The 15,474-nt window shown below is 40.1% G+C and overlaps 1 protein-coding gene across 2 annotated transcripts; it reads left to right on the top strand.

The window, feature by feature from the left end:
* The first annotated feature begins 4,260 nt into the window (after window positions 1–4,260).
* On the top strand, window positions 4,261–15,025 carry tefa (TEF transcription factor, PAR bZIP family member a). Of its 2 annotated transcripts, none has more exons than XM_047377597.1 (5): window positions 4,261–4,493; window positions 9,305–9,688; window positions 10,329–10,549; window positions 11,678–11,889; window positions 13,382–15,025. In XM_047377597.1, the coding sequence occupies exons 1-5, from the start codon at window positions 4,418–4,420 to the stop codon at window positions 13,401–13,403; spliced, it is 915 nt and encodes a 304-aa protein (XP_047233553.1). In that variant the 5' UTR covers window positions 4,261–4,417; the 3' UTR covers window positions 13,404–15,025. The 2 variants fall into 2 exon arrangements, with proteins under 2 accessions (XP_047233553.1, XP_047233552.1); XM_047377596.1 differs by lacking the exon at window positions 4,261–4,493 and adding an exon at window positions 7,501–7,839.
* Window positions 15,026–15,474: the final 449 nt, after the last annotated feature.

The raw sequence follows: 15,474 nt of genomic DNA, 5'->3' as shown, positions 1-15,474 counted from the left end.
TCCAGCCACATGAGGTCTAGCATTGTCCTGCATTAGGAGGAACCCAGGGCCAACCGCACCAGTATATGGTCTCACAAGGGATCTGAGGATCTCATCTTGGTACCTAATGGCAGTCAGGCTACCTCTGGCGAGCACATGGAAAGAAATGCCACCCCACACCATTACTGACCCACTGCCAAACCGGTCATGCTAAAGGATGTTACAGGCAGCAGATCGCTCTCCATGGTGTCTCCAGACTCTGTCACGTTTGTCACGTCTGTCACATGTGCTCAGTGTGAACCTGCTTACATCTGTGAAGATCACAGGGCGCCAGTGGCGAATTTGCCAATCCTGGTGTTCTCTGGCAAATGCCAAGCATCCTGCACGGTGTTGGGCTGTGAGCACAACCCCCATTTGTGGACGTCGGGCCCTCATACCATCCTCATGGAGTCGGTTTCTAACCGTTTGTGCAGACACATGCACATTTGTGGCCTGCTGGAGGTCATTTTGCAGGACTCTGACAGTGATCCTCCTGTTCCTCCTTGCACAAAGGCAGAGGTAGTGGTCCTGCTGCTGGGTTGTTGCCCTCCTACGGCCTCCTCCACATTTCCTGGTGTACTGGCCTGTCTCCTGGTAGTGCCTCCAGGCTCTGGACACTATGCTGACAGACACAGCAAACCTTCTTGCCACAGCTCACATTGATGTGCCATCCTGGATGAGCTGCACTACCTGAGCCACTTGTGTGGGTTGTAGAGTCCGTCTCATGCTACCACGAGTGTGAAAGTATCACCAACATTCAAGAATGACCAAAACATCAGCCAGAAAGCATCGGTACTGAGACATGGTCTGTGGTCCCCACCTGCAGAACCACTCCTTTATTGAGTGTCTTGCTAATCGCCAAAGATTTCCCCTTGTTGTCTATTCCATTTGAACAACAACATGTGAAATTGATTGTCAATCAATGTTGCTTCCTAAGTGGACAGTTTGATTTCACAGAAGTTTGATTTACTTGGAGTTATATTGTGTTGTTTAAGGGTTCCCTTTATTTTTTTGAGCAGTGTATTTGTTCCTGGTTCAACACACCTGAATCAAGTGGCTCAGTTACCTTATCGGCATACACTCATGTTCTTCAGAACCCTGCTAATGAGCTCGTTTTATGATTCAGGTGTGATGAAGCAGAGACTCACCTAAACGTTGCAGGACATTGGCCCTCGAGGACTGACGTTTGGCACCTGTGGCGTAGATAGTTTATACTGAGAATAGAGAGCCACAGATCAGGCAAACCACAATGTCTTACTTTAATATATAAAAAAACCAGTGTTGAAAAATGAAGAGGTTTACATCTAATAATAAATAGAAACTCAGTGGAGCTTTAAAATTTAAGAAAAATGTCTATCACCCATCTGTTTTGTTTTTCAGTAGATTGGCCGCTGTCCGTAATCCAGCCTGTGCCTGGAACAGCCCACGTATTAGCTTCTTTGAGGGATCGTTTTACTATCACTCCTAGTATTATGATGAATATGATGACTATAATTATTGCTATCTATTAACTAGTCCTATTTTTCTTCTATATGCTATTGATATATGTATGTTAATTGCAATGTATACCTTTCTCTTTATATATGTATCCATGTACAAATATAATAATTGACAGTAATTGCGCCCCTGTGTGCTGCTCACAGCTCTGCGTCTGTACAGTGAACCAATTGGTCAGGCAAGGACAGATCTGGATACAAAGGCACGCACAGAGGCTTGTATACTCCCATATAGCGCCTTATTCATTATACTACAGCTATAAGATACATACCCCTATTGTATAATCGTACTTACTATATACAGCATATGATACCTGATAACCTATGATAATACTTAGACATCCTTTATAAGGTGTTTTAGATAAGAAATGGTGGCCTGTCTTTTTTTCTGTGGCTGTGAAAAGTGTTCTGTGATCAGAAGTTGATTTAATTTGCAGTTAAAAAGCTCTTGAGCCACACTCAAATCCTCTTTCTCTTTATTTCAGCTCAAACACATATGTTTTAACATTAGTCCCAACCAGAGTGGTGAGCTGAAACTTGTCAACAGTCATTCTAAAGTCCTGGTAGTCTAAATAAAATAAAATTATACATTCTCTGTCTGACAGTTGCAGGACATTTTCTGACCTATGTGTGAATTCCAGCCTTTTTAAAAGGTAATAAAAAAAGCATTAAAGGTGAGTCTTCTCTTCGATGTTTGTAAAAGCCCGAAATATCACATAGCTAAAACTCTGGATGTCAGTTCTACTGATCCCGAGTGTGTTATTTTGAAGACGTGAGTTATGACACAAACCTTTCGGTTTTTTGAACTAAAGACTTTTTGTAATGCAATGATGTTGATTTTTTGTCACTGTTCTAACATTAAAATGTTCTTTTTGGGTTTTCCTTAAATTTCACATAACTTAAAGGCCTGTTCCAAAAAAAGAGCTTCCATTCTAACGTTTCTCAAGTTCATGAATCAGTTCTGGTTAACACACCCTGCTGCAGTTAAATTACACTATTCAGCTAAGAAACCTCCTCTGCAATGTTCATGTGACTCACCATGGCCTGTTTTCATCACATGTCTCTCCCCCATGTTTTTCATCCTTTGGTTCACTGCACCAACATGCAGCTATACAGTCACAAAAAAAGTTAACCATCAGGTGGTTATCAAGATATTTAAGTGGTTTTCCAGAACTTCACTGAAGATAACGTGGAGGAAGAAACGAGGCCTATTTTTGTACTGCTTTTTTTTCACTTATTTTTACAGTTTGTTTTATGTTTTTGGTTGTTTTCTCGAACCTTTGTTGTTTTCTTTCCTCCTCCATTACTGAAGGTTTGTGATTACACAAGTGAACCAAAATCTCTTGAAAGCATTTAATAAAATGTTTTAGGAATAAAACCAAGAATGTGCTTTTCTTTTCTGCAAAAGTATTCACACCTTTCGGACATTTGTTGCATCTAGTCACTTCACAACCAAAGTATTTTTTGTTTAGTGCAGATTTTGGATGATGGACCAACCCAGAGTGGTGCATAGTTGTCAAAAGGAAAATGATACAAGTTTTTCAACTTATTTTTTACAATTCTGAATATGCCATTTTTTGATCCAATCACAGTTTCAGGTCTTCAAGGGTAATAATTGGTTGGGTTTAGATCTTGACTTTGGTCCATAGTGAGACATGAATGTGCTGTGGTCTAAAACATTCTGGTGTATCTCTGGCTGTATGTTAAGGGTCATTGTCCTGCTAGATGATGAACCTCAAGCACTTTCTTGCACCCACTGAAACAAAATAATCCCACAGCATGATGCTCCTATTACTGTGTTACAATTTGTGAATTATGTCTTCAGTTTGATGTGCATTCCTGCCACACATAACAGTTGAATTTTGGAAGACAACTGGGTGATAAACATGAATATTTAGGGGCAACAGTGTAAAGGTGGCTGAAAAGAAATGCATACTATACTTTTCAGATTTTTATTTAAAACATTTTTAGAACTAAGTGTACTTCCTCTGGATAACTGTGTTTTTTGTGTTTATCTGCTACGATAACCCTAATGAAATGTATGGAGATTTTTTATATGTAATGTTATTTTTAAAATGGGCTTTTTCACATTGTCTGTAGTCATCCTGTATAACATTTCTTGCACGTTTAAGCTTAAGTCCGTCCACCCTGCCCGAACCTGTTCTGCAGACTACAGATGTATTTTTTTTGCCTGCAGGTTTTTGCTGTTCTCTTTCTGCCCATTTAATCAGAAGACACGGGGAACACAAACATCTCAGTGACTGTCTTTATTAGTATAATCCAGGTGGGCTCCTTGATCGACACGTGTTGATCTGCCCAGTTATTTGCCTCCATAGTAATTAAATTCGTGTATTTGTTTAAAATTGCAGCTGAGGTAAATCCCCTCAGCTCAACGCTGCCCTAGTTGGTCTACTCAGTGTCACATTAAACATCAGTTTAATTCACTTCTACTAGTTTTAAACTCGCTGAGAAATTTCTGTCTATAAACAAGCTAGATAGTGTTATTTCTGGCATACTCTGGTAATTACCAGGTTCGTTGTGTCATGCACGGCAATTGGGAGTTCACACGTTTTTTTCACTATTAAGTAATGTAACTACCGCTCATGATTGGCTGGCAAACTCGTGATGAACACCACGGGCCAATCGGTGCTCTCTCCGCTGATTTCCCAGGTAAAGCGCGCTGCTGATTGGTGGCTGAGTGCAGACGGGGGCGGGGCTGCGTTAAGTAACTTGTACAGAGTTCATAGCCAGGGACCCTTAAAGGTTTCAGTCGTGTTAACAGATTCCGTGTTGTTGTGGGACTCTGAACTGTCTCCTAATCTGATTTTAAAACCGTGCAAGCCGAATGTTTTACCCTGAAACATTTATTTATTACAGTTAATTACAGTTTAAAGGAGAAAAACATGACTACAGATATTCCGGAGATTTTCAGGGCTCTCCTTGACCAGCCATTCACTCCTTCAAACTTTGACGATTATGGTAAGTCAGCGGTAGATTTGAGTAAAGATTTAGCTCAAGTAAAATATTGCACAGTTTGTTTCTGCTCAGAAGAATACAATACAGTAAGAACTTTAAAGAAATTCTAAACATGTGGAGAAACTGCATGCTTGTTGTGTAATTTGTGTCATCTGGGCTCCAGGAATCTGCCCCGTGGTTCCAGAAAGGAATCCGAAGGTTTCAAGTTTCAGCGCAGATGGGAGATTTAGTTCATAAGAACAATCGAAGGTGTAGCCGACCTTTTTATTGCAGAGATCAAGCGGATTTTACATTCATATTGGAAGTGGTCAGCAATTTCTGATTGTGTAATTCCCGTGGAGGAGTGTGTTTTAGTGCATGGGGTCCATTTAATCATTACAAAATTACATTATAGTCTGCCATAAGTGCTACCTGTTCGGTGGCCAAAATAGATTTGCTGTGATAAATATTTTGGGTGCAAGGAGGAACAGGAGGAGCACTGCCAGAGTCCTGCAAAATGACCTTCAGCAGGCCACAAATGTGCATGTGTCTGCACAAATGGTTAGAAACCGACTCCATGAGGATGGTATGAGGGCCCGACGTCCACAAATGGGGGTTGTGCTCACAGCCCAACACCGTGCAGGACGCTTGGCATTTGCCAGAGAACATCAGGATTGGCAAATTCACCACTGGCACCCTGTGCTCTTCACAGATGAAAGCAGGTTCACACTGAGCACATGTGACAGACGTGACAGAGTCTAGAGACACCGTGGAGAGTGATCTGCTGCCTGTAACATCCTTCAGCATGACCGGTTTGGCAGTGGGTCAGTAATGGTGTGGGGTGGCATTTCTTTGGAGGGCCGCACAGCCCTCTATGTGCTCGCCAGAGGTAGCCTGACTGCCATTAGATACCGATATGAGATCCTCAGACCCCTTGTGAGACCATATGCTGCTGCGGTTGGCCCTGGGTTCCTCCTAATGCAGGACAATGCTAGACCTCATGTAGCTGGAAGGTGTCAGCAGTTCCTGCAAGATGAAGACATTGAAGCTATGGACTGGCCCGCCCGTTCCCCAGACCTGAATCCGATTGAGCACATCTGGGACATCATGTCTCTCTCCATCCACCAACGTCACGTTGCACCACAGATTGTCCAGGAGTTGGCAGATGCTTTAGTCCAGGTCTGGGAGGAGATCCCTCAGGAGACCATCTGCCATCTCATCAGGAGCATGCCCAGGCGTTGTAGGGAGGTCATACAGACACGTGGAGACCACACACAATACTGAGCCTCATTTTGACTTGTTTTAAGGACATTACATCAAAGTTGGATCAGCCTATTTTTTTGAGCAGTGTACATTCATTTTGGTATTCAGTCAGTGTGCCACGACCCTTTTCCTCCCAAAAAAGACAAACTACTAAACATTTTACCTTGAATGAGAGGTCACAGTGATATCTGTTTTATGGCTCTTTAAGTGCCAAGTAATTGTGGTGTCTGATTAATTTTTGCTGTATAGAAAAGACAGGGGAAGCCGGTTCATGATTAAATTATATTACCATTAGATAATTGTGTTTTATTTTTTCTGCTTGAAACCTCACTATGTAACAACAGACAGTTTGTCGTGCTGTACATATTAAAAATATATACTGAATTTAAATTGCATTTCTCTTGCCTGAAAGATATCAATGCTTTAGATGTTGGAGATCCTTTACTAGCAAGGGGAGTTACCTATGTGACTCATTAGTCAGTAATAACGGCTTACCAGTCTGCGTTCAGTCTCTTGTGATGTTTGAGATGATGTTGGTAAGGTCAGAAAACTGACCATTTAATTTTTTTAGTTTATATCGTTCATGTTTGTGCTAATTTAATTTCCTTCACATAATCTGAGTGGTACTGTCCAAAATCTGTAAGCGAAGAGAATTTGTTAGACCTCATAGTAAAATAGTTGAAGTACAGAGATAATAAGCAGGAGAAAATGTAGGAACTGTAAACAATGTATAGACCCTTTCTAATCAAGTCTATCTAGATCTAGTCCCCATTAGTATGCTTTCCCTCTCGCTGTGTTCCATGACGCTAGTTTCTACTCTGTTTTTAATTTCTTTGTATCAGGGCAGGGTGTGTGGCTTTTTGAGGTATTTTAGCCTACTTCATGTTGTCAGATAGGTTCTGTTTGGTTGGAAAAATGTTTCTCTCTTTATAAATTAGATCATCATTTGAAAACCGTTTTTTTTTTTCAGGTTATATTTGTCTGATAACATTTGTTTGATATGAAACATTTTAGTGTTTAAAAAAAAATCTAAAAGAAGAAATCTGTAAGGTAACATTTTAACTGTAAATGTCCTTTGAATAGATGTGTAATTCTGGACTGGGCTTGCAGATTCTTTGCCCGTGTCATGTGCTCAGCTCAGCTGCAGGAGAAATTGACACCTTAAAATGTTACACTGGCATATCTGATTACACGTTTTCAACTGCGGCCGCCCTTTTTGCACTTCCCTGCGTGTGAGCGACAGAGATACAGAGCTGCAGGGCTGGATGGAGCCAGCAGATATGTAAGCGAGGCAGCAGCACGTGTGTCCACGCGTGAGCGGCGCAGCAACAAAAGCCACGGATGTACGATTTAGTTTACTATTAGTTCAAAGTTTTGTTGCGCCTTGGACTAATTTCTGAAGTGAAATGAATAGCTGACAAATAGTCATACATTGGTCAAAGTTACACTTAAACGTATAGATTAGTGCGTTTGTGTCAATTAGAAATGAATGGGTTAAATCTAGGCAAGTACTGATGGTTCAATAGATGAAATCTACCAATGCTTTGATTAATAATGACTCGTTTTGCTTGACGACTGGTGTTTTTGTTTTTTTCTAACTTCACTGAAACATATGTAACTCGGTCAACCAATGAAACCTCTTCTACCGCGTCAGATGTCCGCTGACTCGCATAATTATAGTAATATTAATGAGATGCGGTCGAGCGCGCCAATCGAAACGACGCATAGCGGACATTTTTAATAACAGGGCGTGTTTCCTCTGAACAACAAAACCTGAATATCCAATTTTTCAGAGGAAGTGGGTTTAGAGAACCGAGCTTCGTGCGATGCGTTGATGTTTCAGCAACTTTTTAGTGCGTTTTTTGGGTGTATTAAACAGCCGGATATCACGCGAGATACATACTATCCCCGCCGCTTGACTCGAGTTCAGTGGAAAAACAGCACAGCTTGTTTATTTCGTCGTGAACAACAAGGGAAGAAACAATCATGTCGTTGGAGCCGCTTCACATCAAGCTGGAAGCTGTCGGAGAGCCTCCCAGCTCGTTCCCAGTGGTTCTAAAGAAAATAATGGAAATGCCTCCACCGAATATATTGGACGACGATGACGGTGAGGAGAAGTACATTACCGGAGCAGAAAGAATGGCTCTGTTAACGCGATTTAATAACGAGTTGGACGATATAAAGACACACCAGCATGGTCTGCGTATGCAAGGCTTCTTTGACCCTGCTCGCAGTCTAGATGTTTCTAAACATGTGTTGAATGTAGTTTAGTTGACGCTGACATTTTATTTGCTTATAGCTTGTAGACTTTTAGATTGGTATGTAATTGTATTTAGTGTATAGTTGTCTGTAGTAGTGGGAAGCTTTGCTTCCAGTGTCTGTCCCTGGTGTTGTTTAATGCCACCTGCAGAGCGACCGAGGACAGAAAGTTCCGATGGAACAGCTGGATCCTAAATGCGGGTTTTATTATTGGTCTTGTTGCAGTTTAGTGAACCGGGTACAGTGTTCAGTCAAACATTTAAACACCCAGTGTCGTCAGAGGTTTCTCTAAAGCTGATGTGGCAGATTTGTTTATGGAGGACGAGGACCCAGTCTGAGGGCAGGGTTTTTATGTCCTGTGGGCTGGGGCGGGGATTGTCTGGGTTAGGGTTCACGCCGACGTTAACTGCGGATGCCTGATTGTAATGTGAACTATAGAGAGTTGGACTACTTTCCCAGAGCTATTGCCATACAGTTTGCTGACGACTGCAGGCAGAATTTCCAAACAGTGCTACACCTACCAATGGTTTTTAGTGTTACATGTAAAGAGTACCCGACATAATTAGCGCTGTGGGGGGTTTGATCTGGACAATATGGGTCCCTGCCCTGGGTGCCATGGTCTTGGGGCACTCCTGAGTGGTACATTATTCTGTCCTGAAGAAAACGTCTGTTGCTTGACCACACAATAAGGAGTGCGCTCACCCTGTGATGTTTGGGGAACATAATTCATGCAAGAATTGCCACTGGTTGAGGGTCACCACTGTCTTGTACTTAGTGCTACATGAAGATACTTTCATAAGCTGTTCAAACATCACAAAGTTAGCCATGGTCACTTGACAAAGCTCCTCCCAGATCCTCCCGCTCCATCTTCTAAGTGTGTTGTTTTTGGTGATTTTTCAACTTACTAAAAAATACATAGACATTTTAATTTGGAGAAAGTGTTTTATTGGCCAAATTAATTTGAATATCTAGTTACCTGAGTGCTTCTCAGCTTGATCATCTGATCCTGAAATTGAATAAACATCTCACTTGAGGTAACCTGTTTATGTCACTGAAAGAAAACTCCTGTTGCAGCTTTAAACATTTATTTCAATTCAAGAAGGTGGTGCTTCTGTCTGTGTTGTAGCACAAGTGTTGTCTCCTCTTGCATGAAAAGCCATAACCTCATGGTTCTGTTTCTGTGACTGCTTCACACAGATTTGATCTGCACAGGAATAATTTTCATATCAGAAAAAAAAATCAAAAACCGCGGGAATGGTATGATGGTGGTTTGTAAACCATGTTTAACTCTAACCACCTGTTATCTTTCTCAGACCCAGATAAGGAGAAGTCAGGTCTTGGAGGTAATGCCGACCTGGCCGGAGGAGGAAGCGACACGGGGCCTTCAGCCGCACTGACCCCTGCCATTTGGGATAAAACCATTCCCTATGATGGCGAAAGCTTCCACCTGGAGTACATGGACCTGGAGGAATTCCTCATGGAGAATGGCATCCCAACGTCACCTGATGATGCCACTTTAAAGGAAGACCCAGAAGTGAATGTCGACAAAACCGAGCAAGTAAAAACCTCTGTGCAGACAAAGCCAGCAAGTGTGTCTCCTGTGACCCTGCTGCCCATTAAAGAGCTGGACGTGTGTGAGGAAGAAGTGATGATCATCACTAAGAGTGATTCGGATGTTACCTGTGACATCAGTACAGGTGAGTAGGAAACGTCTACAGACACTTTTGAAATCAGCGAATCTAATTTTTAAGCAAAATGAGGCAATATTTACCCACTTTAATATGTGTATGAGTTGTGGTGCAGTCACTGAAATTTAGTAGACAACACTTTGTTGAATTTGCCAATTTGATATTTTCCAACTAATTTTGATCAATGGTAAATCTCAGTATTTAATTATCAACAGAGAAAATATCTCTGCTTCTACGTTTAAAACGCACCCATTTTAACCATATTTGTAAACTTTATGTGGCTGAGACTGTTCTTTTCTATTTTAATCCCTGGTCTTAGCCAGCGTCTGAAAAACTTGAACTGTTTTCAAATGATGTTCTTTTCTCAAATAAATATAAATATTTTAGTACTTGTTTAAATATAAACTGTTATTACGTTGTAAAATAATGATTTCCGAAAAATAGTCAGAAGTTTTAAAATAGTATCTCAAAAATAGTATCTAACAAAAAAACAAATTCACAGGGCCCCATATATGCAAGCCATAGATCTATGCCAAGTACTTTAGCATTTACTGTATTACTTATTTTTTTGTGTGTTTCCTCTCATTTAGTTTAATGCAAGCTAATATTTTGTATTCATAGTATTCATTTTGCTTGCTCATCTGCTTAGAGGTGACCACCTCACATGAAAGATCGACTCCTGAGCCCATCGACCCAGACGAAATCGAAGTTGATGTGAATTACGAACCAGACCCTACAGACCTGGTCCTGTCGAGCGTTCCTGGAGGTGAACTGTTTGACCCGCGCAAACACAAGTTCAGTGAGGAGGAGCTCAAGCCACAACCCATGATCAAAAAGGCCAAGAAGGTGTTTGTCCCTGAAGCTCAGAAGGTAAGATGGGGCAGAGATGAAGAAGAAAAAATGCATGTCATGGATGCATGTACATATATATGCATGTATGATTTCCCTATTGTATATTTAAATGAGATTAGGTATCCTATGTGTTTTGGTCGAAACATAGCAGAATTAGATCAGAGATTTGATGGCAATTTTCGATCTTTGGTTATTGTAAACGCTTTAAATTACAGATACAGCTTTTAGTAGATTCTGATCTGTCTTGAATATTTATAATCAACAGCATTCAATATTAATTTCTTTAGCATTGTGAGATTGTGGATGGTGTAACAATATGCTAATGTTTTCAACTTTCTTGTGCTTCCTTTCACTTCATTTTTAAACACGTCATTGATACTGAACGTGACTTACTTTGCACTTTAATCACTTAATAACAACATCCCCACTGACGAGTGTGGTTCTCAGCATAACATGTTTGTACCTGGGTAGGGTGCGTTTATTGATCAGAAAAGGATTGGATTTTTATAATCATCCCTGGCCGGTCAAGCTAACGGGATTTCTTGGTACATCTCTACTGAGACTTTATTAATAGCTGTCATATGGCTAAATATGATACCGCTGTCATTAGACATTAGTTCTTGTAACAATACTTAAATGTAACAATTATAAAAGTGTAAAAATACTAAATTTATATTTGTAAATTCATATTTTCACTTCTGTTTTTCTAGTCAGAAAAGCTGTAAGGAAGGTATAGTTTGGGTGTGGACTTGATTTGCTCTGACATGGAGTAGGGATATCATTTATCCAGCAATTATAAACTGCTCCCTAAATGAAATTTACAAAATGAAGGGAAGTTCTGGCCTAAGAGCATGTTACAATGATGTATTAAAAATAAGATATTATCATTGAAGTGTTCTTTAAGTGGAGTGTGTTTTTTAAGATTGGTTTGCTTAATACAGCAGTGCCTCTGGCAACTCAGTGACTCAGCAGTTTCCTGACATTTGTGTTCCCTCCCAGTCTGCCAGAGAACAGTTTTGTTTACGAGCAGAAAGGAGACTGGCAGTCTGCCATCTTACTTAAAGGCTGAATCAGATTTAAGCTGATGTGTTCTGATAGCATCCTGGGACTCTGTCTAATCCATTCTCTCCTATCCCTTATTTCCAGGACGAAAAGTACTGGCAGAGGAGGAGTAAGAACAACATGGCCGCGAAACGATCACGAGATGCCCGCAGGTTGAAGGAGAACCAGATTACCGTCCGAGCAGCTTTCCTGGAGCGCGAGAACACGGCACTGCGGCTGGAAGTTGCGGAGCTACGGAAGGAGTGTGGCCAATACAAGAACGTTGTGGGTCACTACAAAGCCAAATATGGACAAATGTAAGGGATCGGGAAGAGCAGTCATGTTTGAACCTGTAAATAGAATAGACATTGGTCCTCAAGAGTCCTGATTTTCGGTAGCAGATAACGCATCATCTGTACTCCTAAACAGACTTTCCCTTGATGTCAGTTAGATTGAATTAAACATGGAAGATGGGTGGGACAGTAGAACCCTTTAGGACAGAATCAGTGACGTGGATTAATTTCTCATTTGTAATTAATCTGCGCAAGGTCAGCCTCATTTAGGGCAATATTATGAAAAAAAAAACTTTTTAGTGTGAGTTAAGCCATTTTCACACATGAACTGTCTGAATCTAATATTTGTTACTGCTGGTTAAGTTTTGGGTTGAACCAACCAGGTTTATTGCTATATGACACCTTTGGGCATTTCCTGAACAAGGAAATTAAGAGGGTAAACTGGGCATGGGCCGGTTAATGATATGAATGTACACAAAGGCTTTTAAAAAGCTGCAGTTTTAGAAGTTTCCATCACACCATTCCTACCAGTAAGTCCTTTTAATGAGAAACCAGAGAGTGCTGGGTCAGCTGGAGTTGTTTTGGGCTGCATGGAACATAGAGTAAATTAGTGCTGTCCCTCCCCCACCTGTTTCTGCACACTGCTGCTCAGCTGGCTGGAAAGAGGCTCCCACACTCTCAGGAAGTCACAGAAAACCCCAGCATTGCGTGGAAGTACAGGAGCTCCACCTATGATTCTTATCAAGGCAGCGCTGTTTTAAAACTATAGTGGGCAAGCTACAAGTTAAGCAGCCGAATGCAGGCTAGTTACTCTTGCTGAAAGTCTGACTAATTTACCTGCGAATATCAGCTTGGTGTACTTGTTCTATAAAGAACAGAATGGCAAAAAAGTATAATACTCTGTCTAATGAGTACTTGAAAACTACTGCTAAATTTAGAAATCTTAAACAGTTTCAAAAAAAGACAAATGTTGGAGATAACAAAAGTTTTGTGTTCAGTTATAATCACAACATCATAAGAAAGAATTGTTGCTTATATTAAATGACAGCAGTTTAATAGTGCTAAACAAATTTCTGTGTATACTGTGAGAGCGTAGTATATTTTCTCCAGATTGTACAGTAAACACTGCATACTGGCCTATGCCTATACAATACATATAAATGACAGCTTAGTATTAAATGTGTGAAATCAGCTTTCATATGTTATGTTAAGCTGGCAGAAGGAGAGCTGAGAAAGCTGCATATAACAAACGTCATAGGCCTTAAATATTTCACAGGGATAAATCAGGACTTTTCTAAGTTGCACAAAAACAACTTTCAGATGATGATTAATTTACCTACAGGAAGGTTTGGCTAATTGTGAAAGACATCCTAATCAAAAGCCGTAATTTAAAACTGACAGCAGCAGAAGGCGTGTCCTTAACCCTTCACAGCTACATAAAAAAATACATTTCTGCTTAGTTTAGCACCTTTTGCTATTTACCCTCTCATTCATCCTTGTTCTCTTCTCTTTCAAGTGTGGTGCCAGATGACGAATAGACATCAGTTGATTCATTTATTTTCTCTGATGAATAAATAAATCAAACCGTTGGCGGGGTATGCAACTGTCGATCTGATGACCTCAAGGTGGAGTAGAAGAGCTTGTGAAGGCAGGATGTGACATTGCCATGGAGATGTTAAATGTAAAGATATCATCTATTGTTTTTATTTTTTGTATTACCACCTAAATGAGTTGAATGTAGGATGTTCAAGTGCTTCTTTAGCACGCCTTGTTTGTTGGGTGCACTTCCTGTTTTGTACACTTCATGAGTTGTTGTGGAAGAACTCTGAGTTTTACATTTTTACGTCCATCTGGGAGGTTTAGGCAGACAATGGCATGGTTTAGATCAGATCAGTTCATTTGGTGTGTGTCCCCCCCTTTTTTTTTTTACTTCTCTCATAACAGATGGTTTTGAAGAGCTGGGCCTATCTCTGTGCACTAAAACATCTGACTGTGACATTTCCTATAACTTAAGCTTCTTCAGAGGATTTCAGTGACATGGCAAAAAGAGAACAAAGACAGATCCTAGCGTGCTCACTTCTTTCATGTTCATTACCTCTCCAGGGACGAACTGCTCTGTACACAATGCTTCGATGTCTGTCCTCTGTCCGCCTGGCGCTGTTTCTCACGAAACTGGACACCTGCTCTATTTCTCTGCAGGATGTCCGTTTAAACACGTCTATTTTGGTCAGCCTCACGTGTTGATGTGTAGATTCTGCATGTGTAGTCATCAGGTTTAGGGGGGAAAAAAATGAAGCTTTTTGGGAGAGAAAATTGTTTGTTTTTTTTTTACATTTGTTTCACCGATGTTAGAGCTAACAACTTCTATCACATAATTCCATAAGTTTGTCTTTCATGCTAGTTATTTCCAAACTTATTTTTACTGAAACACATGAGCTGAAAGCATCTGTTCTAAAAAATACTCATTCTGTATATATATTACTGGTAAACTATATACATACTGTGATTGGGCCTTTTTGTACAGGCAACAAATTCCAAATCTAAAGTGTCTTCAATGTCTAAAGCCATTTCAATGCAGCTTGAAGTCTACTAGTTTACTGACCTACCCTCAGGTTATCTGACTTTCCAACTCTGGCAATAAAAGGGAAAGCAGTTTTTGCTCTTATTTAGCTGTTGTGCTTCCATCCACCGGTAGGTTGATCAAATAAGTTCAATATTATGTTGTTTATTTGGTGAGGATTTTAAATGTTAGGAATGTAACAAAACCCATTTTTATTTAACCGAACAGAATTTTTTTGGAAGATTTACAAGTCGCTATTGGGGAAATATTCCACATGTATTGAACTCATGAATCGCTCTGAAGCTTCATTATTTTCAGTCACGTTAAAAATTATTTTGTAAATCACGTTTTTTGTGGGTAATTCTGACAAACAGTAATGGGCTTTCAGATATTTTTTATTGCCTTGGGCTGTAATAGAGGCAGCATCTGCCTTTTCTTTAAATAGGTCAAATTTTTAACTTCCTGGTTATATCTTTGTATTTTTTTTTTTGTTTTTAAAAAAAAAAAAAAAAACCTTATGGCATTTTGAGTGTGACCCATCTTGTGTACATTGGTCCTCAAGAGTGTATATAACTTAAAATTAAAGCCTTGTTGACACAAGTCTGAAGTGTTTTTTCTGAAGTGTCCCCCCACCCTTTCTGATCGACATATGGTTTTTGTAACTGCAAAGAAAACTTGAATACAGATTGCTTTGTGCTGAAGTTTAAAACTAAACCTACACCACATTCCACAGATTAGGGCCCCCTTGCTGAAAACGTGTAAGAAGCTAACATTTTTTCAGCATTTTTTAAGCATGCTGAAAAATCAAACTCTTTATTTGAGATGTACAAGAAACGTATATGTAAATACAGTTATCAGGGATAATCCTATTAAAAAAAACCATGGTTAAAGATTTTTCACATCTTCCAACTCCATTTGTAAGTAGTTTGTAGATTTGGTCATTTGTTACTCATAAATGAAAATGTTTTTTCTTGGACATGTTGGCCGGTTAACAGTTTGAAGGTATAGCGGGTTTTAAATAGTAAAACCAATAAATGTTACAATGGGAT

This window comes from Girardinichthys multiradiatus, chromosome 10 (assembly GCF_021462225.1).
Source record: "Girardinichthys multiradiatus isolate DD_20200921_A chromosome 10, DD_fGirMul_XY1, whole genome shotgun sequence".
Taxonomy (NCBI): domain Eukaryota; kingdom Metazoa; phylum Chordata; class Actinopteri; order Cyprinodontiformes; family Goodeidae; genus Girardinichthys; species Girardinichthys multiradiatus.
The sequence above is the reverse complement of the archived record's forward strand: the minus strand, read 5'-3'. Positions and strand labels throughout refer to the sequence as shown.